Below are 25,843 nucleotides of genomic sequence, written 5' to 3'. Positions count from 1 at the left end.
ATAATACTATTTATTGTACAGCACTTAAATAACTTTATGTAGTGAACATATGCTAAGGCAGAATTCATAAATGGCATCTCCCTCAATTTAACTTCTAAAGTATTTCTTAAATCTGAGAACCTACATCTTGGGTCCTGTTATATGTAACCACGCAGCTTCGTAAGGAAGACAGACTGGAAAAGTTTTTGGACAGGATTGTGAAAATGATTAATATTTGACCCTGTTGTGCTACAAGAAACATTACGCCAAATTCAAATGTCATCCAAATACAAACCTTAGTCTGAAAAGCTAAAAAGGAAACTGTGAAAATATTGAGGCTTTCATTATGCGTGAAGGATTTCAGAAGCCTTCAGAGGTCTGTGTGCACTTCAAAATGGGTTATGTTTCTGACACCTCTCCTTGCGGGATTTAAAGCAGTTCTTCTATTTACAAGATAAACAAGTGTGATTAAGCGCTTTGTTGGCAGTAGATCTATTCTTCTTTGAATACATAAAAATGCTGTAAAAAAACCATGACAATTACTTTTAAGAGGAATTGGTGAACTGTGTTAGCTATTTTTCTGCTTTCATTTCTAAATTTATAAGCTAAGTAGTTAAGGAGGTATTGTAGGTTAATGATTTATTTGCAATTAACAACTCTTCTTCAGTCTTGTAAGCATACTTCCAGAGTTGCAGTGGAGATCAGTCTGGAGATTACATTTGCTGCCTTTACTTAGTTTTTCAGCCTGTTATGAATTTTGCACAGATTTCAACGAGTATTGCTACTGCCAAATGTTTATTCCTTTCACCTAAACAGTACAGTGCCCTATTGCTGTACGGATAGATGTTCTCTGCTTCAGCATTTAGCTTGCAGGGACCTGAGAGGTCACCAAGAAGCTCCAAGCAGCAGGAGAATGCGAGGAATGGTCATCAGGTGAAATGGGGTGTTCCAGCTCAATTCCAGGAAAGCTCTTTTCACTGTAATTAAGGTCTGGGACGCATTGCCCGGGGCAGTTGAGGACTCCCTGTCCCTGGGGGCATCCAGCACCCAGCCAGGCAAAGCCTCACATCGCATCACCCAGCGCCAGGGATGTGATTCCTCCAAACATTGTGACAATTACTGTAGAAATCCTCCTGAAATAATAGCTCGTTCCTAATAATGCCCAGTTCAAGGGAAAAGCAGTACCTAAAGCTGGCTCTGGTTATTTAAGCACTAGTCCTGGTAGATGAGGGGTGTTTTGTTCTTCTAGTGGATCTGTTCTTTTCTATTAAAGCAGTTCTGTTCCTAAAACCTTTCCTTTCCAGCATCCTGTCAGGCATCCTTACAGCAGTAATGTGCTGAGAAGGGTCTAACCCTAGGCCAGGTACAAATCTTTAAGATCTGGTGAGCTCAACCTGTATTTTGTTCTGAGCTGCCTGAGGGGGGAAAAGTCCTTTTGAATGAGTTTGTTCTCTTTCTAAATAGGTAACTAGCCAAATGCATCTCAAATATTTGTTCTACCTTTCAAATATTGGTTTAGGTTTAGAAAACAAATTAACCTAATGTTCGAAGAATTAGACATTTTGTACCTGGACGCTTTTCTGTGTCATTGGTTCTATAGTGATGACCCTAAAGACTTAGGTCAAAATAAAAGAGCCCTCTGATGAAAATCAGAAAAATATTTTTGCAACTTGGATGATTCTCTTTGCTGGGTGCATGCGTGTTAAAATAGCACAGATGTAGGTTTAAATTTTCGTAGTTTCACTGGGGGAAGCTATTCAAATGACAGTGCTCTGTAATGCTGCTAATGTGGATGTTTTTTCTGAAGGAACTGAAAAATATAAAGAACAGTTTGAGTGTTTTGTTAGTCTGTCAGTACTAGGTGAAATCAGTTTTATTTGTCTATATGTATTATTTCAATGAGAAAGGAAAGTTGTAAAATGGAGCAATTTTAGAGCAAAGGTAAATGAAATTTCTTACAAGCTAGCTTGTTTACTGATTTTTTTAAGGTTCTGCATAAAATAAGAGAACTATGTAAGTTCTTACTCATTTTCTTTTACCCTTTTGCTTATGAGTAAGGCACATCAGTGTGCAAAATTTATTACTTCCACTGTAGATATACCAGTTCCTGGCTTACTTTTATATTAGCTATATATTTTTGACAAAAAAATAACTTGGTAACTGAACATTCATTTCATTTTGTGATTAAATGGGTTGGTTCACAAACCAGAGCAGTCTGCTATTGTGGCTGCAGCTAAAAAACAGCCCTGGGTGGAAATTCTCCCCTTGTTCAGAGGGGCGCTCGGTCTGCATTGTCTGTAGTCTCAGTGGCTGTGCCCCAAGAGCCTGGTGGTGTCTAAACTGGGTCAGTGACCATCCTGCTGCCTAATCCTGAAGTAGAAGAAGGAAACTCCTTTTCCTTAGTATATGATAACAGATTTTTGCACACTTCCTATCACGAAGAGTTGTGAGTAGATGTTTTTGCAGTAACATTGCAAATTTTCTGTTGATTCTTGTGATTCCCCTGCTGCACGCTGCTGGTCGCACAGCGTAGCCCAACGTGTGTCTGTTGTGAGGTTCCAGAGTTCAGTGAGTATTGTGTTGTTCTGTTTACCTAAATATGAGCCTTTTTGAAAGGTGGCTGGAGTTTAACTTTGAACAGGGTACTGCCACTTGCTTTGAGTAATTGCTGACCTCAGCCATGATGCAGACAGGAGAGGAAATGCAAAGGGAGGGACAGAGGATGGCAACATCTATTGTTCTCCATCTTTGACTTCCTTACCCCATCTTGTACATTTGCATTTCTATAGCATGTGAAGTTACTAATCTTTATTCGATTAGATACCCTTAATAAAGGGCATAGGTTGTTACTAGATGGTGGCATTCTTTTATTTTATTAGTGTAATAATAAAACCAAAATTTTACTTTGGAAGTGTTTAGACTACTGGAGCGGTTTAACAATTGACTGGTGGTATTACCCATCCCTGAATGAGCAAGTAGAAAATTAATTTTTGAAACTAAACCAAAAAATTGCTTCTGATGTGTCTGTTGACTGCAGATTGGGAGGCAGAAATTGAAGGGGACTTTCTCACGCATCCTAAAATGCAGGAAGCTAAACCATGTCCGCTCACTGCAGCTGTAAATCCAAGTGGCTAGAAGACCTGACAACTCCACTCGGAGCCTATGTGCTTCCTGAGATGTTTGTTTCCTGGATTTGCTTTGGAGTTTTCGATGGGCAGGAAGTCAGTGTGTATGCTGAACAGTTAAACACTGCGACTCAAGGAGTAATGGCTATAGCAGCCAGAGCACACCATCTAAAGGGAGGAAATAAGGGAACAAAAACCTCACCTAGGAGGACTGAGAACAGAGAGGGACTCATCTTTCATGCTGATACTTTCAAAATTGTGAAAAGGGGAGTTCTACGCACCATGAAAATCTATAGCTTGCTATATTGCTATAGATCGCTGTGTTGGTTATCTGTTGATGTTTTTTGAATGAACTTGCTTGCGTCTGCCAGAAAAATAGCTTTTTCAAAATGGTGTTATAGTGAAGGCATTTTATTTGATCCTTGTTGTTACAGTACTGTTACAAATGCTCGCCAATTGCTAATGCAATAGCAAATGTAAAAAGAAGAGTTTAGCTGGATTTATGATAGACTGATTCTAGCCTGACACATTTTGAATAATAAAAATGTGAAGCATACAATATTGCCAGTCTTGGGTCAAATAAAAAGTCATGTTCCAAATCATATGTTTAAAAATACCATGACATTTTCATTTGCTTTCTGGTTTGCTTAACTTTAAGTAGTAGTAACTGCCTTCCAGGCAGCTGCTCATGTAGCTTAGGTTCTCTACTCAATCTACAGCATTGGTGTCTGAGCAGTGAAGGTGCAGAGCTGCAAGTGCTCCATGCAGAGGTGTTGTTGGTTACCCACTTCTACTCTTGTTCATCTGTCTAGGTATGGAAAAGAGCAAGTATTCCAGTCATTATGCATGTGCTCAAGGGTTTTTTCTCCTCCGCTTTTCTCATGTGTTAACTTTTGCTTGAATATTTTACACGTATTTTTCTTCTAAGGAATGGTGTCTTAAGCCAGAGGGTGCAAAAAATGTGATCTCATTGAGCTGTACAGCCGCTTGTCTCCGCCTTTGCATCACCTCCTCGTTTTGCTGGCACAAACATTCACAGTGAATGGAATCGGGGAACAGATTCGGTTTTGAAGTAACCTTTGCGGGGGGGATAGAGAGGTAATTTTAACCCAGATGAGTTTACAAGACGGTACAAACACTTGTGCCAACCACAGGAAGAGGCGGGAGAATACAGACTGTGTGTCTTTTGGCAGCAGTACTAACTTATGGTGGTTTAAGTTGTTCCTGAATCTGCCACCTGAAATTCTTTTATTCACAAATAAAGCTTTGTTTAGAGCCTGAACAGAAGCGTTCCGTTGTGTAATCTTTCACTGTAAGCAAAATATATTACATCTAATTTATAAGCGTATTGTTTGTACTGCTGCAGTCACTGTGTGACTATGTTTCCTGCAGTAAGTTAATCATTTCTATTATAACATAATGTGGATATTTTAGTGTAAGGCGGGAAAGGAAGAAATCAGAGCTCTGTGTAATGACATTAAGCTTTTAGGCACATAGACAGCTTAAACGGACTCACAGCTGCTTAACATATGCCCTCTGCCTGAACTCGTTTTATCACTTGGTATCTGACTTCTCTCAACATATAAAAAGTTGATGTGATTGATTGTTGGTTATACAATATTTGTCAGGGTGAACTGAATCATTATGTATATAGATTCAAGAATATAGAAAAATAAAGCTAAGAAAATTTTTCTTGACATTTTTTCCTTTCAATAAGCTTACTTCAAGTACTTCTTGTTTGCAGGAGTTGGTGGCTGCTGGTTTTGCTAAGCAGCAATTGCTGAGTGATTTAGAGAACATCTCTGCTCCTTTGTTTGGATTTCATTTGCACAACCATTTAGAGTTATAAAACTGTCAGCTTAGGAACAGTCTATATGTTTTGCCAGGGCCTCATGTAAGCAGAGTTTATATTTTCCTCTCCATTTTGTGTGCCATTTGAATTCTCCAGTATGGATTGCCATTCATCTTTGCACTGGTCATTAGAATATAACCATTCCTGCAAGTCCCATGGCCTTCTTTAGAGAGGAGGAATCTTCAAAGTAATTATGAAATCGCACCTCAGATTAGTCATAAAATAAAAGAATGTAGATCTGTTAACCACAGTATCTCACCCTTGGCCAAGCCTAGCAGTGATGGAAGGCTCTGCTGTTGCTTAAAAACACATGGAATTTAGGACTGGCTGTGACTAGAATTGAATCACCATCTAAACATTAGATAGCATGGACCAGAACTGTTAATTATATTAATTACAGAACTCTCAGATTCCCTAAAATAACAACAGTGTGTTGAAATATTGCCTACTGCTTGGAGTTCTGCTTGCTATGTTCCTCTCCGGCAGAATTTTGCAGGTGACCAGGCTTGGTTTGGGGTTGCATGGAGGTTGCAGTGCCTGGATGCTGTCATTTGGCACGAGGTGTAGATAACTCTAATATATGTCAGGCTTTGTGTACTTATCTTAGGTTTTCTCTTCCTATTGTTCATAATGCACCATGGATGTTAGCTATTAAGTACTTGATGAAATTATAGAAATGCTGATGTCACTGAACTGGAAGCAGAGCGGTATCGCATGTGGAGACCAAACAGCATCCTGGCTAGCACTGTGAGGTCCTGCAGTTATTTTGTTGTTGTTGGTCTCTCTCAACAGCATTTCCACCTTGCAGAGGACCCAACCTGTACGTTTTGCTAAGCACAGCTGGTCTTTGGTGGTTGTCGCAGTGTTTGCTGAGCTGTGGGCGCCCTGTCAGGGAGGCGGGTGCAGGAAGCGTTGGGCTGTGCTGATTGCATCTAAGTGGGGCAGGCACATAAACACACAAAAGAGCTGACTTGCAAAAATAATAAATAGTTTGGGAACGTTTGATTTTTACATATAAAAATGAATATGTACTGTATGAAGGGAGAAAATATAATTCTGTAATATGTTTTTTTTGGGCTGAAGATATGCCTGAAAATTAAGAAATTTTTAAGGTGAGAAGTTCCGCTGTTGGTGTAAATTTGTTACTTCGGGCAGGTTGCAGTGTTTGGCTTAAAATTGCCAACATGAACCAGGCTTCCTGTCATGAAAGTTGTCAAGAGCATTTGATGAATTAAATTTTTATCTTTTATTTCCAGTTGTATCCCAAGACTAATCATAGTAAGATCTGGGTGAATAGGTACAAAAAAAACACCACCTTGTAAACATTTTCAAAGCCAGGAAAAGTATGAATCATGCTGCTGTTTATAACTTGAAAGATGGAAATTATCATGAATTTGCACCTCTTGCTGTTGCCAGGTGCCTGGTTGCTCAAGTATAGTGGAAGGGAGGTCAGTGCTTCCGAGCTGATTTGGAATTGTGTGAGTCAATTAACAGCAGCTCTTAACAGTCAATGACATTTTATGGAAACCTTAAATAAAAGCAGAGTTCATTCAGGGAATCTGGAAGAATGATGTGTAGGAAGTAAAATGTTTTTGTCTTTGTATCTTGAGAGAAAACCCAGTGTTGACTTCCCTGGCTTCTCTAACTCCCCGCTGCTCCCTCTCCTTGACTTGAGATTTCAGTAGCCGTGCTCGCTGTCAGGGCTTCATCTCCCCAATTCCACCTTATGACTTTCCAGGATTTGCTATTAAACTCTGTCTTACTTTGCTCTCCTTTTCTTCTGGCAAGCATAAACCACTTCGCTTTCAAAGCTTTGCAATCTATTCCCACTCTGGCCATTATCCCACACATGCTATGGAGATGTTGACTTTCCTCTTTTGCTGACAATTCAAACATTTGCCTTTGACAGCCTGCATTTTCTAATGACCATCCTTGGTGCTTTCTACCGCACTGCCCTGTGTGCACTGAAGAAGACGCTTGTAGCTCAGCACAGAGGCACCTTACTGTCTTTTTTCAAAGCCTTCCTTAAACCTTCTTTCTGATCCCTGCAGAACTGTGTGATACCAAAACAGGTATGTGATAAGCTTAGTTCTCCTCCTATTCCACGTTACTCTGTCTGTAATTATCTACTCTAATTTAGACTCAATTTTTAAATTATTTGCATGACAGCTGTTCTCTGTCGTGTTTATGCTTGATTTTATCAGATATGTAAAATATAACTAATAAAATATAACCACCACCAACACCTTGGTTTGTGTTGCATTTACAATGACACTCTTCAGTGAGGTCATTGGAAATGCAAACAGGTTTTATGGAGGGATTTTTTTCCTAACCAGTCGACAGGTTTTAATTTGGGATCTTAAATCATAATTGTTTTTCAATTTTCTGCTCTGCCTCACAAAAGCATAATGAGGGCACACCTGATGCTATAAAAAACAGATGTCATTTCAGTGCTCCAAGACTGTGTGATAAATTTGGAGGGGTTATGAATTGCAATCATAGACATGCACTTATCAGGGAGCTCACAAGAACAGAGAAGTAAAGCGTTGCTAAACAAGGTTTGGGAACAGATTGCACTTTAATTTCAGAGACTGAGAATGCAGAAGCTGGGGGTGGAATTTTCTTAAGGAACTTTCAGGAGACCATTTCAAACTGGCAAGTAATATATTCAAATTCTTTCTTCCTACCAGTCACATTTAATCAGAAAGTACTACTTGGGCTTGACCATTTTAAGTGGAAGAGCAGCAAGCAGACTGGGAAGAAAGCTAGGTCATGCAGTTTGTGCTTACTTGGAGAAACATCCTTCCTTTCCTGTTCTCCTTGAGACAAAACTTCTTCAAACAGGATGTTCAGTGGGAGCTGAACTGTACATGAGATACAAGTGGAGCTTTCTAGCACTTTTTTCATTAAGCAGATTCACACAGGTGTTCAAGGGTGTATTCATGGAAATTAAATGTATTTTACATGAATGACCATTTCATGGGAAGTCATTGGCACAATCTAAGTCACCCGTATCTAGTTATTACTGAACATAGTCAACTGCAAAAAACTGTTATTTCCATCACATTTATTCCTTATTGTGTGGCAAGATGTCTTTTATTCATAACCAAACTGAAAGTCCAATTCTCTATTCCCCCAAGCTGTCTATTTTATTGTAAAGCAAATCAAGCGGCAAGATGCGAGTTGAGGTGGCTGTTACCCTGATGCTCCGTTGTCACCCTATGATGTACAGGACAGTTGAGGAGCAGCATGTGTTCTAGGTGTTGCTGTGGGTGTCTGCTGTAGGGTTGCTGAATCATGAAATGAACACATTCTGCTAAAGAAAAAATCCTGCCCACTCTGTTTTCTTGAGTGTCTTATTTTGGGTCTTGTTCATCATGGTTTAAAATTGCGTGTTCTGCATTTGTGTGCCCGTGTAGTTGAGTGTATGCGTGAAATACCTTCTGGAATACTTGCTGAAAAGATCTTAGTGTATCAAACTATAGTTGTTAGTTTTGTTAGATACTAAATTCATGAATAGAAATGTGTTCATTTTTTTCTTTGGTTATCTGGGAGAACCCAGAGTTTGAAAACAGAGGATATATACCAGGGCATGAATTTGACGTAGCTATACAGCCTGTTGAACTCTGGAGCTAAAACTAAGGGGGAAGTTGGTTGCTTTATTGTTTTTAACAAAAAACGTCTTCCTTAGTCAAACATCAGGAGTCCTGTTTGAATTGTAAGGCAAACTGCCTTCCTAGGGATCAATAACCCTTTATTTTTCATTTAGTAATGAATCTCCTGTTTCACTAGTCTTTCCCATAGATGGGGACGAATGCACCTCTAACTCTATGTTCCTTTTTTTTGATCAGAATGGGTACATTTCAGGTGCATTACAGGAAGGCTGTCAGTTTGAAACTGAGCAAACTAAATATGCTCAGCTGAATGAAAGCAATGCTGTCAACATGAACAAGTGGTGTAATTGAGAAAAGAGGTATCTTGAAGCTTCACAGCATTCAAGAAGTGTCAGATCATGTTCGTTTGAAATGCATGGAAATGTTCTTTTTCCCAGTATAGACACGAGTATTATGTGTCGTCCAGGACTGGCCACCCCGGTGCTTAGCAGACCCTGAGATTCGCACTTTGTTGTTGCCATCGTTGTTGAATTTCACCCTGTTTGAAAGAGTCACTCAAATTGTTTTTGTAGAATTCCAGACCTTTACCTTCATCAGGATGTAGATCAGTGAGATTAAAACAAGTGCTTGTCCTTCCAGCTTTAGAAGCGTTTCACCTACTTTTGGTTGTTACAAAACCCTATATACTGCTTTCAAAAAGTTTTTTTACTGATATGTATTGCTGTAAGGACAACTGGCATGCATTATTAGGAACTCTTGACTATGCAGAAGATAGTTGAGGATGAAGTACTTCTGGTTATGAGACCATCAAGACCAGCAGAATCGTGAGAAGCAGATTCCATCATATTTTGCTGTTTCCAGCTTAACAAAGCAAGATGGGTTTCTTCCAGATCTTCATACTCTAAAGGAAGGGTTTGAAGGACTGGGTCTCACTGCTCAGTGAGTTTGCTTTAATACCATTGGCATGACTGGAAAACTTTGACAGATCTTGCCCTGTGGTATGATTGCTAGCATATCTGTATCTGTATTTGGTCAAAACTTCTGACTAAGAAAATGCATGGTACTTTTTTTTCCCCCTCTGTTGTGTGCTTGAAAATAATACATTCTGTTAACAGTAAATGTTATGGAAACTCATAGCACTTAGCTTCTGAGAAACGCCGCTATGAACAAAAATACCCTGCACTTTTGCTTTAAAGTTAATATTTATATTTTCTGCTGAGAGAGTAATGGGAAGGAATATCATTAGAGCTTGAGAATGTCACTACAAGTGGTGTGCATTGTCTGTCCCACCTAAGCTTTTTTTTTTTTTTTTTTTTTTTAAAATGAAGTACAACCTTCAGTGAGTTCCTCTGTGTAAGGATAAATTTAGCTCGAAGAGCGGTGGAAACCAGACTTGTAGGTTGGAGTGGAAGTGACTGCTGTGATGCCCTCACTGGGTGCTGTCATTTCTGCAAGGGATCTGTGCAGGGGAAGGCAAAACGTGGAACAGATTCTGCAAATGGGAAATTGTGGTGAATCGTGGGTCTATGGATATGCTGCAAAAGTCAGGCGGGACCGTTTTCTGAATCACCAATTTGCTTTTTTAAATGTTAATTATTTTTCTCACATCTTAAGCTATATAATCTTACGACTGTTTTGTACCAAGAGTTCAAAACTAGACTGATAAAATCAGTGTAAAAACTTCTTAGTGTTTAAACCTTGCCTCAGCTATTCCCGTAGTCTGATCAGAACTGTTCAGGCTTTGAAAATGATTAAGCAAACTTCTGTGCAAAAACAGCCCTAGAGATGGAGGTGCTCTCTATGTCATTCTTTGGGTCATTTACATTTCAGTGTGAGGAGAAAATAATGCAACCACCCTTAAAAGGCCGTGTTTCCAAAGAGCAAGCTGCATCTGCACCTGCACAAATACACATGCACTTGTTGAACTCCAGGTCCTACCCCCTGCCTGGTGGTACTGAGATAGAGGAGGCACTGGGGGGGCTCTTCTCTCAGCTGTTGGTCTCTGTCCATCTGTCCAACTCTGTGTGTGCCCTCAGGCTTGGGGCAGTGAGGTGAGAGGCTTCAGGAGCACTGCCTTGGTGTCCTGCATGTGTCTGGGGGCATCCAGCCCTCCCCAGCTCTGGGCAGCTGCTGTCACCATCGCATGATGGCCAGCATGGAGGAGGCAAGTCTGCTTGCTCCCCCGGTACCTATTCGTGTCTGTCCCGTTAAATTCCTGCCATTGCTGGGAAAGAGGTGCAGCCGTCATCATTTTTGCTTACTCTGCCAAGGACAGGCTTCGATTTCACCCTCAGTGTCTCACTGATGTCTAGCTAAACCATGTCATTTTAAGCTGGTCCAAACCTTGTGAAGGATTTGGGGATCTCCAGCTGCGATCTGTGTCTTCTCATTTTTACAGGGCTGTCTGTATAAAAACTGCCTGCTGGTAAAACAAGTGCTGGGTAAGCCTGTGTTTGTCATTCCTGACCTGTGTGTCAGAAATCCCCCCTGGCTGCATGAAGAAATGATTGCTGAGCCCTTTCCGATAGAATAATCCGCGTAGCCCGCGTGCATGCAAACACCACAGTTCATGCTTCAGACCCGCACATGGAGCTCAGCGCGAGTAGTGTGTGTGGCTGCTATGGTGATTAAAATACATAAATAAGATAGATGAGCACGGACCGTGTTAGCAGTCCCTTGCTGGCAGCTGTTCAGATGGCAGCCAGCTCCAGCCCACGGTGCCGGGCGCGTTTCGTTGCCCCAAACAGCCAAAGCAGCGGGAGCGCCGGCGGCTCCTGTGAGGGGAGGAGTTACGCCATTGCCCCTCTACCTTGTCAGTGAGCAAATTCAGCCCCAAAGTGGCAAACAAAGGGCTTTTGTGCACTTTTACAGCTCGGCGAGGGTTAGCGGCCTGCCACAGTTTTGAGCCGGGACGAGCTCGGCGCTGACCTGCCTGAGAGGGGACCGGGGGGACGCGGGGCAGCCGAGGGAGGCTCGGTGGGGAGGTCTCGCTCCCATTTCAGGCACGACACAGGGAATAGTTAAAAGCAGCTCCCACTTACCTGGGTCTGCGCTTTGCTCACGTGTAGGCGAGTGTTTCGGCCGCCTTAGGACGCAGCTGACAGCGATCGGGGCCGTTTGCTCGCGGTCAGTCCCGCAGATCCAGAGGTCCCCTCCACCGCAGTTGACATCCTCGCCTGGCTGCAGGCTCTCGCTGACTCGGATTCCTCCTCCTTCCCCTCTCACCTTCTAACATCCTCCAACTGCAGAACTCATCCCTTTCCTGAGATGCCGAGCGGTGCACTTGCCCCAGGAACTTTCTCCAGGCAGGACCTGAATTCAAAGCCAGCCTTTCATTTTCGCGGCGGAGTGGCAAGGGCGAAGGCAGCGAGGGGAACTGGAGCGCTCGCTTCCTTTAAATCCCCACCAGAGTCTGCTGAGCGCTGAAAGCGAAGCCGCTTGTCATGGTGAGCTTCAGAGTTTAACTTCAGGGGGGAGGGAGAAAGTGGAAAGCAAACTGAATGCTGTAGTGGAGATTTCTCTCTTCCCCCACTGGGCCCCTTGCCGACTGTTTTTATTGATTTCAATCACTGGAGGCTAGCGAGCTCGCAGAAGAAACACTGTGTAATGTGTTCTTTCCTGGCTTTCATTAAAGAAACTCAATGCAGTGCGGTCACGCTGCCGAGCTCGCCTGGCAACCTGCCTACACCCTGTGGTACCTCTTTCATTGGAGGAGATGGAGCTCGTGGTTTGTTTTTTTTTTTTTTTTTTTTTTTCCTCCCCTCCAGCACTGATTTCAAAACAGCTTATCCTCCGCTTCTACCTTCCGCGAGCCCAAAGCTGTTTAAAGTTGGGAAGCGACTGTCAGCACCCCGACGGGGAAGGTCGTGCTGGTGGCGGTTCAAGAGCCGAGGGCTGGGACAGCCCCGCACTCCTTTTATTAAAATTCTTCTCGGGGAGGGCTGAAGAGGGGCTGAATGTGAGCCACGGCAATGTGGATACAAATGATTCCCGAGGGTTCTTTTTTCTCCTTCTCTTTCTCGTTTCTCCCTTCCCCTGATTGGAGTACGTGGTTTAATTAAGGCTAAGAGAGTAAGCGGAGTCCTTCTGCAAATCTGTGAAAATTCCTGGCACTGTCGTCGTGCAAATGAAGCAAAACGACATTCCCCAAGCCTGCAGTAGTGCAGTTGTCTTAAATACTTCTGTTGCATTCAGGACTGTGATACTGGTGGAGAAAAATGAGAAATAAAATATGGTACTAATTTATGCTTTAGAACTTAATCTGTTACAGTATGTACTTTATAGCAGCAAACAATCTATAAAGTGGAATTCAACAAGCTAGTTTCTGTGAGTTGTATTGTTCTGCGTGCCTATAAATCCTTTCATTTAATTTAGTAATTTGCTTGATTTCTTCTTATTATGCAGATTCTAACGTTAATACATTATGTGCTCTTCAGAACCGGATGTAAATCTATGAAACATGCCAATATCACCCAGTTGTAAATAAAGCCTGATTTCGAGCCACAAGGGCTGTGCCCATTCAAAATTACAGCTGCAGATTTAGGGTACCACCTGGTAGCTTGTGCTTATGAGATACCGTATCTGGGTATGTAAGGACATACTCTTTTAACGTTTGCACCACTACTAAAAGAATCTGTTCCTGGATCAGAAAGATAAAAAGCTTGTTCTTATTTAAATCTGGCTTCCTGCAGAACTTGTTTGAGGCTTTTCTGCCTGGATTGCATCTACAGAAACCTTTCCAAATCAACGTAATTTATTCCCAGTGTTTCTGTTGCCAAGAGTTGAGATTTTTAAAGCAACTAGCTTTTATGAAAAATTTTAATTATTTCTTTATAACATATATAATTTTTTTTAAATCTTCCTCTGGAAGTTCTACAGACATGATATAAGGAAGTCTTATTTCTACAAATGTTACTTTTAAATCAACGCTTGCTTTCTGTGTGGGAATTATGTTTCATGTGTTCTCTCTGGTCATACTTCTTATTCTCATAAGGTGCTAAATGACAGAAAATGGTTATTTAAATTCAATATGGCTGCAAACTATTTTGTGTAAATTCTATAGCTGTAGTTGTAGCATAGTCCTTTGGCAAGCCTCAAATAGTAAATCATTTGTCAGTCTTTCTTTTATGAACCTTGCATCTAAAGATTTGCCAGCCTTTCTTCTTTGTAGTTTTTGAACTGTATTTATAGATTCTGCTTTTTTGTTTTTAAGCTGGCAGATGGCCAGTTATTTATCTGGCTTCATATGTATTGTGTACGAGGGAAACAGAACATTTTGTATGCTAATATCGTGCATGGTGCATACTTGGGGCAAAAGGCTGCTTGTAAGCAGGATCCATTATGTGACGAGTCGGTAGCTCCTAGTCCGTTCTCGGTCAGCGAACAAAGCCCCTTTGACATTGCTCTATATTAAAAGTTATGAAATAACACGAGCTTAATGAACAAACAAGGCACAATGCTGCTACTATGAAGCGAGCTGTATCGTCCATTTCCCCTTCTTTCTCTTCAGAGTTCAAAAATTTGAAGCCCTCTTTATACTTGTCTCTGTTAGTCATGTTAAAATATATTCCTCTGAATTTCTGATGCCACTTGCTTTGCTGTTCTTTTGCTGGGCTGGTACAAAAAGATAAAAGCACATTAACTTTTGGGGCAGCTGAACTCACTGGTGGTAACAGAAACTTGGTTTCCTTCCTTTTTCCAGCTCCCTTCCTGTCGCCTTTGTCAGGTTTCCTTTTCCATCACCTCTCTGCCCCAGCCAGTTCCTTACATTTAGTTTCCTTTGCCAGGGCATATGGCTGTCAGGTCGCACCCAGGGTGTTGCAGTGCTGCCAGAGCTCTGAGGATGTCTGCTGGAGGAGGATGAGCAGCACTCCTGGCCCCAGCAAAGGCAGCAGCTATGCTGCGCCGTGCGCCCTTTGCACCTTGTGCCACACACGGGTTGGGCAGAGCCCCTCACCAGGCAGCAACTTCTGACCTACACATACAAATCCCAAAGGCACATTTGCAGTACATGAAAATCAGGTTCATAGGGGCACTTCTTCAGAGTTTCTGACTCTTGTCAACTTTATTCTGTGCTGGCAGGAGACAGCTGGGCATGCAAATGTAGGAGTCTTTAACAGCAGGAGAAGGAGGAGCAGAAGCCTTTAGAAGACATCTTCAGTCATACTGAAGTATGAGACAGCAAAGGCCCTTTGGTTAACTATAAATCTGGACACAAATTTAAAAATGTGCTTGTTGCTCTGTTGAAACACAACAAAATTAATGTGCCTTTAATACCATCTTGGTACTGGCTGTCCAGCTGTCACGGTTCATAATACCCTGGCAGTTGACGCTTTTATACAAATTCAGGCTCTGAAAAACTGCACCTGTTTGTTTTTGCCACTCTTGCTGCAAAAAAAAAGGGCCTGATGTCTTCAGCAGGTCCTCTCTCGGGTAAATCTTTCTGCCTTTTCCAGTTCCTCTTGCAGTCAGGGTTGTTCTTCTCTGTTCTGAATTGCTTAGCAGGGCTGCTGGATATTTAAATTCTGCACTCACTTCTGTTTGAGATGGCTTCCCCCTTATGATAGGTAAACTCATTTCTAAAGACAGCCTGTAAAATGTTTTACATTTGTGCAGTATTTCAAGATTACAGATAATAATTAAAAACTTTATTTTTTTAACTCATTTATAAAACTGCCACAGCTGAAGCCTCTAGATGTTTTGAGTCAGATGTCTTAGCCTATTTATTTACACAATATTACTAAGCTTACCTAGAAATAAGAAATTTCAAGGCTGGCATTGATGAAAGGCTCTATTGGCAGTCTCTGTCCTTTGCATGTAAATTGACATAGTATAGTACAAACTTTGGGAATTTACTTGAAAACATATGAGCTTTGCATCTCTTTTCCCTTGTGAAGATGACATGGATTTTTATGAGCGTAAATGTTAAAGATCTGGGGGTCCACCTCCTTTCCAAAATACAGCAACCAGTGGCAGTACCCCTTCCAGCACCTTTTCAGGCCTTCTGGAAAGTTTCCAAGTGGAAGACTCCCACCTCCTTAATCATGAAAAAAGCCTGCCTCTCCTCTGAATGTCATTCATTCAAGTGTACTGACCTGCCCTGACCTTGTTTAGATTGAGATCTAATGAGCCCACGGTCCAAGGTGGTGTGGGAGCTCACAGTAGGCTTTGCAAATAAGCAAGTGTTGTGTTTTTCTACATGCATGTGTTTTAAATTTATCACGTCAATAAACAAGTGTATCACACGCTCGAGTACGGGCTTTACAGCATTGTAGTTAAGAATAAATTGTGCCACTACAAATTGTGATCTCACATTATAAATATAAAAGGAGACAATGTGGAATATTTATGACCTCAAAACAATGAAGTCCCCTGTTGATTTGTGCTTTTTAAAAAAATTATTTAAATAATGAGGTAATGCTCAAACTCTGAATCTGAATGGCTCTCAAACTTCGGACGCATCTCTCAGAAAAATAGTCACGCTAATGGTACAGGGAGGAAAAAGATTAAAAAATAATGCTGTTGATTCGAAGGAGAAATGCATCAGTAAAATATCATAATGGGTCATTCGAGTTAAAATAAATATAGCTAGGCTTTAAATTTCCTTAAAAGGTTTGGCTTTATTTTGAGTCCCAGAATCTGGGGAAGGTTGGTTGGTTTCTGTTGTGTTTTGTGATTTATTTTTTAAAATTATGATAAAGTGAACCTCAGCTTCAGTGAAGAATCTGCCCCGAATGCACACGTTTTATGAAACAGATAAAACTTGAGGCTTTCAAATTAAAAAAAACAGTCGAGGACTGATTGTAGTACCTACTGCTGGCCTAAATCGTGTTGACACAAATGGATAAAAGTGTAGCTGGAATGAGAGACGTCGACTGCAAGCGTTCACAGGACGTGTGGTGGGAGTCCCAAACAGAAGCCTACTGAACCATATTTTTGTTGGGCCGAATTACGGTCTGTGCTATCAGAAGGGTACCTTAAGCTATAAATCCCGACTCTTTCAACCCTGGAAAAGCTCCAGCCCCGAAGGGAGAACAATGCTGCTGTTTCAGATGGCCTACAGTGCAGAAATTGTTCCGCTGGAAACAAACGTTGTTAGGGCTTGGTATTTATGTTGGGACCCACTTATAGGGAGGGAGCGACTTGTTTTGTTTTTAATGGAGCGGTCGGGAGAGGGATAAAAAGCTTTTTGATAATGTGAGGAATGCGTGGGGGAAGGGAAGGTACAGAGATACGCATTTACTGTAAGTATGAAGGAGCAGAGGCCTCTTTATCAGAGCTGCTCTAATGATGTGCCACAGTCACTTTATTTGAAAGCTTCATGGCTCACAGAAAAGTAAACAAATTCATTACATTATTTTTAAAAGAAGATTAAGTGTAGTGTGTCGTCTGTTGGACAGCTGCTCTAGTAATCTTTTACAAACACTTTATAAATGACCACCCTCGGTGTTTTTCTGGGCTTTGTGTGGCTGGATTGTTATTTTAGTAAGTACCAGGACAGTTTTTCCAATGAAAACGGTGTTTCCTGTAAAACAATGACATACCTACCTTCTCCCTAAATATTATTTCTTCTTAGCATGAGGTATAAATGTCTGCTATACAAATGCAACGTCTGTTGAGTTTTTTTGGGTGGATGCTGGCTTTCTGTAATAATAAATAAAAAGCATTTTAAACAACAACAACAACAAAAGCAAATCCTCTTTTTTGCCTCACTCGCATTTGTTCTGATGTCTGCTTTGTCCTTTTTTGGTCTGTGAAAACAGAGCTGAAAAAATGAGTCAAAGTCAACTTAGATAATGCGGGAAGTGACACCGAACAAATGTTTAGTCCTCAGCAGGTGTCTTTGGCAAATCAGCTAGCATTCAGGTATTGCTGTGTTTACCTATCCTTTGCTTTGAAGGCCTTCAACAATAATGTTATTTAGCACCATGTTTGGATTTTTGTTTTAAGGCGCTTGACAAACACTACCTGATACAATCCCAGGGATCCATTGCTTCATAAAGAGGTTTTAACCCATCTGCCTAAAACGATCAATGTTCTCGTGCACCCTGGTGCCTCTACCAGGGGAGGAGGGAGCAAAAGGGACATTCGTGCCTGAGTCTGAGCACCAGCTCAGAGACCTTTGTCTCAAGGCAGAAGAGACTTGACAGGCATGTTAAGCATCTTGTGGGGTCCCCTTCCCGCTGCACCGCGGTCAGGTGCTCTAAGCTAATCATCAAGTGACCCCTTCCTTCAAAGCCCAGTCCATGAATGCAGGTCTTGTTCCGGGAATGCCGGTGGTGGTCGGGCTCCTTTATTGTCCCAGCCCCGGGACGAGATGCTCACACAGCTGCCGGAGGCACTGGTGACTCCTCCAGTTTTCCTTGCACTCTTCTCCTGGGCTGCCTCACGTTAATGCCATTTTTACTGCTGTTGGGGCTGTTTTTTCCTACACATCTTATAAATAAGAGCCTGGCCTCGTAGGAAATTGTTCCTTGCTCAGGTTGTCTTAACAAACCCAGCACAGCTGTTGCTGAGGAATTGGATTAATGGAGTCATTGGCAAATCAGCACTGTTTGGGCAGCATCTCTGTCATATTCCATGTTCCTGCAATCCATTTTGTTTCCAAAGCATCGCCTGTGGCCCCAACACCTCTTGTTAAATATCATGAGCAGGATGCTTGAACTGTCTCAACATAAGGTGCTAAATATGGTTCAATTTTTTAAAAACTTTAAAAAAAAAAGGGGGGGGGGAGCCTGACAACCTATTCCAGTCTGAGCTATAATTTAGAAATGTGTCCATGTCTGCAATTTTCAGTTGGCTACAAATGATACAAAGGAATAGTACAGCACAGCAGCTGAAAACCCTGAGCTCATCACAGAAGCTAATACTTCCAGTGTTTTTGTTCTTCGCCTGGAAGAGATGGCAATATTTAAATGGTGCACAGTGTGCATGCCTTACCCTGCATTGATTCACAGTGCCCATGGAGGTGGCTGAGAAGCAGCAGGTCCTCAAACCACAGTGAAGGTGTCACGGTTTTATTTGGGACAGCGTGAGGTGTGTAACTAGCATGCTAAGAATTAATACCATCCCTTCGCTCTTGGATTTGGAAATATCCATGAGGAAGTGTACGTGTCCTGTTTGCAAACCTCTGTGTATTTTTCATTGCTCAGTCATTACTGGGAGGTTGCACAGAAGAGGTGGTTTCATTGAGTCCCAATCCCTACCGTTTCCTGAGGTCCTTAGGGACTGGGATATCCAGAAGCTACGTTCTCCACGATTTTGTGAAGGTCTGTCCAAGGTGATCATCAGAATAGGGCTCTATAAAGGATCTTAAGATCCGTCAGATCTGACGTCAGTCCTTCTACAGTGTGAATGGGAAGAGGAGGGAAAGCACAATCATTGCTAGTTTTGGACTGCAGTGCTCACACAGGAAAACAAAATGTACTAGAATGTGGAAATCGTGGGGGGATGTTGAGTAACAGCCTCTTAGTATTACACCAGCTGGATTTTTTTATGCTTCCAGTTGATACTTAACAACTCAGAGGACTACTGCCTGGAAAGATATGAATGAACCAGTGCTCAGAGTCACTGGAGTAAATCTTGTCTTGTTATGGAACAGCTTGAACAGCTTTTTGTTTTTAGCTTGCGTGATTTCCCACTGGGTTTCCCCTGATAAACTCATCGTATCTCTGTAATGCTCTTCTTCTCTATGTGAAATAAATATTTTCATTTGGGGTATGATTATGCATATATTTATAGTAATTAGGTTTTCATTATGAACTGTTCTGTCTGAAAACCTAGTGAAACTTTAACCTTTGGGGATATATGTGTATATGTTTATGTAAGATTGTGCATATGTTTACCCGAGATAGCTGAAAGATCTCCAAGAAGGCTGGGATGAAAATGGTAGTTGTCACATCTTCCCTTCTGGCACAGTGGATATCAAGTGTGGAAGACAGAGATTTTCTCAGTGCACATCAGGATGAGATTACAGCCCCAGAAACTCAGGATCTTAAGGAAACTCTACTCCCTTACATATCTATATATGCTAAAAAAAAGTCCATAGTGAAATATAGTGTACAATAAAATTACGAAGATTGAAGTGTCTGGTTTTAAATATTACCTGTTCCCTTCAATTAAAATTATGCATATGTTGTTTACCTTTATTTACCCTATATTTAAATGTTTGTTATTTCAGGAAACAGATGAAGAAGATCTTACCCCAGAAGAAAGAAGGAAACTGGAAAGAAAATTGAAAAAGGAACGCAAGAAGGAAGAAAAGAAGCTGATGAGAGAAGCTGGAATCTCTACTAAAAAAGAAGAGCCCAAAAAGCTGTCAGGATCAGAGCTGGCTCTGGCCTATTTAACCAGGTAAGACTACTAAAACCCCACTGCAGATGCTCCCTGCAGAAGCAAGCTGTAAACCATGCCAGAAATCCAGAACAAGCTGAACCAAGTAATAAGACATTAAAGGAAATTGCTGTAGTTAAGTAATAAGTTAATGTTTCATCTCATTTGACACCCTGTCACCATGTTTTATTTATATCACAGTAACTACTAAAGGATTTTGAGTATGCTACAAACATTTTAAAGAAAGCTCCTGTCCTGAAGATCTTATAGTTGATATATAAATATCACTGGGTTAGCTGCACTTAAAAAGATGAAAGGCACATTACAGACAAGATTGCACTGGGGAAATGAGTTTTGATTAAGTGCACCATTTTAAGCAAAGGAGTTTCACTTGTTCTCTTTTTGTGAGCAAATTGCCTGAAGTGGTTAAGCATTATGGAGTCCTAATTTAACTTAACGCATGATATTTGGATATTTGTAAATTAAGAAGGGATTATGCCACCGTTACAAAGTTCATAGTGTGCAATGCCTTATTTCTGCATACCAAAGCATATAGCCAGTATAGTGGCCGATTTCAGATCGGAAGCAATTACTTTAGTTAGCATACTTATTTAGAATACTTTACATTCCAACATAAAGCAATGTCTATGGTTAAAATAGAGAACTACAACAACGCATTCACAGTACACTACAGACAGAGGTCTTGTATAAGCAGGAAGATAGTGTTTATTTTTTCCCCAAACTACAAAATATGCCCTGTCTCTAAGACCTGCAGAAGGCTGGCGTGTTACCAATAGTGGGTTACCACGAGGAATAAAACCAGTGTGGCATCTCTAGCCATGCTTAAAACTGAAGCATGCAGACTGTCTGAATTGTTACTTACCACTCTCAGTGGGGAGGGAGGAAATTAATTGCATTCCAGGCAGAGGGACATGTGCATTTTTGTTACATAACCCTCAGCATGCAGTGATAGCAAAATGACAATAATATTTTTGATCTGGAAAACAGCTGGAATAGTTCACCGCTGTTTTGAACTGCAGACGGATTGACAGTTAGCTTTGAACCATCTGCTCAAGCTATACTGTGGTATGTGTGCTAGTAAGTGATGGATCTAGAGATAATGGTTTTCAGCTTTGGAAAGCAAAGGAACAAGCTGTGGGTTTTTGTTGATACTCTGCTGTTATCTGTATGGATCTGTGCCTTGTTAGATGAGAGAATATGAAACTATATTTGAACTAATTTGACTCCAGAGTTTCACTTAACCCATACCCAATTACTTTGAAACAGTGTTCCTGCTACATAGTTCAGTAATAGCAGAGTTCAGCTGCTATAGGTATGGCAGTAGGTTGTCTGGGATTGGTTCAGCAACTGATAGGAATTCTGTAGACTTATCAGGGATGGTCATAAGATGCTGAACTACCAAGCAGATAGAACCATAGACAGCATTCTGGCCCCAAATGTCCTGTGACTGTCTTGGATCATCTTGGCTCAGTCCTTTTGTACACCTCTGAAGTATTTACTACCTATTTTTTTTTACTGGAAAAAGAAACAACTAGATTTAGAGTCATCACAGAAGGAAATCATTATCTGGGGAAAGGAAACTAAAATTCTAGCTCTGGAAGTCCACTGTAAAAACCCCAGAAACTTGAGTGTGTCAAGGATTTCAGTCTGTGTGTTTTTGCAGAGCTATGGGCATGAATAATACGTGGGAGGATAAGGTAATCTTACAGATGCAAGAGCTTAATATAATTGGAAGTAAACAAAAGGGTGCTGTGGATTTATGTTTTGCCCCACCTATGGTAAAAAACCTTCCATTAAATGAGGGTTACTAAGTAAGGTGGCATCTTAATTCCCTGATGACATGTGAATCTCTTGTAGGACAGGTGGAACTCGAAGTACCATACAGCAATTAAAACTGTCATTTTTATTTCTTAAGAGACTATTCACATCATGAGAACACAACTATATGGGGCTTCAGCTTTGACAGGAAAATATTTATTTTAATTTTGTTTGTTAACTTGCAAAGAAAAATGCTGGAAAGTGTTCGGTGAAAGAATTGCGTTACACGTAGTCTTCTGACATGCAAGGGTAAATACAACTTATTTTGTAGGTCATACATATTTGAAGAGGTAGCACTTCCCTTAGAGGACAGAATCATCTTTTCTGGTATGTGGGATGAAATAAAGAGAAATTCTTCAGCAGAGGAATAAATTTCCGTTTCAAGCGGTAACATTAGGGAGAAAGAGCATGACTTTACATGGAGGAAATAAAACGCATTTAATAGGATCTATTGTTTCCTGGGGGATATTCTTAGAAATTCCTGCTTCTGCAGCAGCTTCGTGTGTTCTGTTTGAAAAGCAACATGGAGTTAGCAGGCAGCCCGCAGCAGCAATGCTCTCGCTGCTGAGACACTAAGACACCTTTCTAAAGCCATCCCTCATCCTTTTAGCTGAGAGGAGTAAATGAAGAGAGTGTCAGTGAGGGGGTGTTGGGGACAGACAGGCCCATTCCTGGCACTGCTCTGCCTGGCACCTGGGAGCGCAGCACTCCGGCAGTTACAGTGGTGCCCGCAGTGATGCTTAGCACAAAGAGCGATGCTAGACCAAGCCGTGTGCCTGTCCCTGACTGGGGTACATCCCTGTCTACCCCCAGGTGCTGGGTGGCATTGCCAGCCCAGCCTTTTTATCTGCTTTCTCATTTGAGTTAGAAAAAGGTTTTCACTCGTGACTGCTCCAGGAGAGGAGGAGGCCACATGGCTCACGGTTCTTTCTCTTTGCGTTGGCCTGAAGGAAGAGAAAAAGGGGAGAAAAAAAAAATTGTCTCTGCTCACCAATTTTTGTTTCACCATTTCCCTCCATGAGAGAATCTCAGGTGGTTTCCCAGCACAGTTCTGTCCAATGCGGTACTCACGGTGTGCCTGCAAAAATAGAAAGAAGAAAGTCTCCCTGCGTCAGATTCTCCAGCTTGCTGGGGACAGCAGGCAGCAAGATCTGAAGACAGAATTAAAAATAGGGTGCTGAAGCAAAAAGGGAGGCAGAAGGGTTATGAAACTGTGAGAAGGAGAAAAGAAAATGTAGAATAATGCTAAAAAAAACACGTGAGTGGTACTGAACAGAGGAGAAGAAATCATTAAAATTACTGCAGAGGAATAGGAGAAAGCAGGAGCGAAGCAGTGAGTATTAGTGGTTGCATAAACTACATAAATTTCTTTCTTTTAATGATGATGTGCCTTTTCTCTTTTATGATGGTAAGTGGTGAATCATGTTTAAAGCCAAGGTTAGAATGTCTCATTACTTTGATTCTTGGAATATATGAAATAAAAATCTCTCCTTTTCTAAGCATTACGTGCCTTCAAGTGAAAAGATGTTGCAATTCATGAGAATGCTAATTAGACTTAATTATAACCCAACTGACCTTCTGTGGTGCTAAAATGTTGGCAGAACTTGTTTGTCTTGGCAAGGCATTCTCTCCTAGAAATGTTTCTATTCTTAAGTTTGGCTCAGGAAGTTCATTGCTATATGTATCTGCACGTATGGTTTTCTCCATCACCCATTAAAGTAACAGAAATATGAGTAGATGTTACCAGAAGTATGTGGAATTACAGGACTGGTATCTGAAATAGCAGAGATGGAAAGTATCGTAATCTGGATATTGCTGTGAATTACCTAAGCCTTGGACTATGATGTGTTTACATTTCAAAAATCCACTGCTGGAGTACATTTCTTTTCTCTTTGTAATAATTTGTATTCTTCTAGTAATGTGTGTCACCAGAATGTTTCCCAAACAATGCCAAAAGGCGCTGTCTTTTCAGTTCCCTTTGCAGAGCTTGCTTTGTTCATCCCTGACTTAAATGTAGGTGTGATTCAGAATGGCAGGCGCTTCTTAGAAAACAAGAAAATAAAAACAAGAAAAAAAAAGAATAATGCAAAGCAAGGGCAAATTACAGAAACACAAAAGTAAAACAGAATTTCCCACTGAGTGGGGAAATAGTCTGACTCTGCAGAACACCATTTTTTTCCCGATTTTGCTGAGCACAGTGGCTGACTGGTAATGCTGCTGAGAGCAGCGTGTGACCCAAGGCAGCTCTGTATCTGCTGGGGTTGCAGAATGGAGGCAGATCCCAGTCCTTGGCCAAACTTTATTAAAAACACTGTCAAGCATGGGAAGTTTTTGCAGAAAACTTGCCCTTCCTTTAAAGAACACAAATCTCAGGGGCATCGCTGCAAGCATTTATATATAACATGTATGAATTACATAAAGTTGGTGTTTACTCCCAGGTTCTTGCTGGAGCAGGGGCTGTCTGGGGAGGGACATGAACAGGCAGCTTAGCATTAACTCAGCGCTAGGATCTGGGAGATTTCTGATTTTTGGAGGACCAACAGAGGCCTGTGCTGGAGTGTAAAGAGGGCAGCAGCACCTGAGAGTTGTGAGCACCCAGCTGGGATCAAGGTGGCCCTTCAGGAAATCGCAGAGGCATTCATCCAACCATGCAGGTGACTTGAGAGAGCTCCCGGGCACATACAGCCACACTCGTGAGTGCTGAAAAACAGCTTCTAAATTTAACATAAATTGAGTGGGCTTGTGTCAGATTCAGTTTGCTTCGTTGACCCATAACATGTTTTAAGCTGCTTTTTCTCTCACAGTCTAAGCATTTTTTTTAGCCACGGTCAGTGATGATTTTTGACGTGTGGTTCTGAACTTGTTTAAGTCATTCTCCTTGGTGCCAGTCTTAATCTTTATTAATTTCAAACTTGGCCCTGGTGCTGGTGTTTCACCATCAATGGCTTAAGCTTTTACATATTAAGAGTAACCAATGCACTGGAAATCTAAACATCCAGAGATTGTTTTTTCTCCCTCCAGAAACTGGCTGCTTGGGTTTGACAGCAACTAACACTAACATCTAGTGTCATTTCTCCTTCCTCCACCCTCCTGGGAAGGCAACTGTGCTGTGTCGGGAAGACATCAGTGGGTGTCTTCTGTACAATGCCAGATGAAGGCAGAAAGGCACAAATGATGTGTGCTTGAGGCCCTCCCGCTGGGGATGCGTAAGACCACTGTTTGTAAGTGAGATCACTTCTTGTTTGGAAGCAGATCTGAAGAAAAATATTTTGCCCTAATTTTTTTCTTTCTCTTCTTTTTTTTTCCATGCTATGTTGAGATTGTATCACATTTAAGCAGATTTAAATTTTGCTTCTTAATTTTGGGTATAATTCATTGGAGGTTTTGGTCAGTTAGAATGTTGTTACTGTTGAAAGAATGACAGTATTTCTACCCTGCATTAAAAGTCTGTGTACACTAAAATTTTACATTAATATACAGTCCATTTCAAAGCCAACTTCTCTCCAACAATTTGCTACTGGAGTAGCTCTGCTAGAAGCTATGGACTTGCAGTGGGAAAAAGGTAGGTTTTGTATGATCTGTATTGTGTAGAAGGTTGGATTTCCATAATAGTCTCTTTCGATATTAAAACCAATATGGTGGGTAGCATGAAAATGAAATGCAAAATCAAATTGCCTTTAAGTCTAATGCATATTAGACTTATAATGAATATAATGAATATTTGGGGCAGATTTTCTGTTTTTAATCTTGGGAAGAAAACTATTTGAAACATTTGGAAATTCCAGCATCTGGAATATCAGAATAAATAGAAAGACCCAAACACTCATGCGATTAGGAGAGTTTAAACCACCAGTGGTTTAGGGAAGCTTCAGTGTCAGTGTATCAGCCTACAGATTCCCTAAATGTTGGGCTGCTCTAGATAGTGCAAGGCTTCACCTGATGTTCCACAAGGCATCAGCAAATTGCTAACGTATCTCTCTGAGCAGATTTTCTTTCTCATTGAATGGTGACTGCCACTGTCCCCAGGATGATGTTACTGGCTTATGTAATGTTGTGGGATGGAATTTGGTGAGCCCTTCTGACACAAAGTGTAGCACAGAGGG

General features: G+C 41.2%; 2 protein-coding genes across 6 annotated transcripts in view; one reads left to right on the top strand and one right to left on the bottom strand.

The window, feature by feature from the left end:
• The window catches only part of GPR146 (G protein-coupled receptor 146), a 52,919-nt gene extending 39,425 nt beyond the window's left edge, over positions 1 to 13,494 (bottom strand). The window contains exon 1 of one of the 2 annotated variants that reach the window (XM_082772044.1): positions 11,612 to 13,494. The gene's annotated coding sequence lies outside the window, so the exon portion shown is untranslated. The remainder of the gene's footprint in view (positions 1 to 11,611) is intronic. The other variant, XM_082772043.1, reaches the window with a different exon arrangement.
• The window catches only part of CHLSN (cholesin), a 128,384-nt gene that overhangs the window by 78,179 nt on the left and 24,362 nt on the right, over positions 1 to 25,843 (top strand). For 3 of the 4 annotated variants that reach the window (XM_082772049.1, XM_082772048.1, XM_082772047.1), the window contains one exon: positions 19,750 to 19,922. In XM_082772049.1, the coding sequence (XP_082628175.1) occupies positions 19,750 to 19,922 (173 nt within the window). Of the gene's footprint in view, positions 1 to 19,104; positions 19,145 to 19,749; positions 19,923 to 25,843 lie in introns of those variants that run through there. The other variant, XM_082772050.1, reaches the window with a different exon arrangement.

The sequence above is a fragment of the Aythya marila genome (genome assembly GCF_965140915.1).
Source record: "Aythya marila genome assembly, chromosome: 15".
Lineage (NCBI taxonomy): Eukaryota > Metazoa > Chordata > Aves > Anseriformes > Anatidae > Aythya > Aythya marila.
This window is presented reverse-complemented; position numbering and strand designations above follow the sequence as displayed.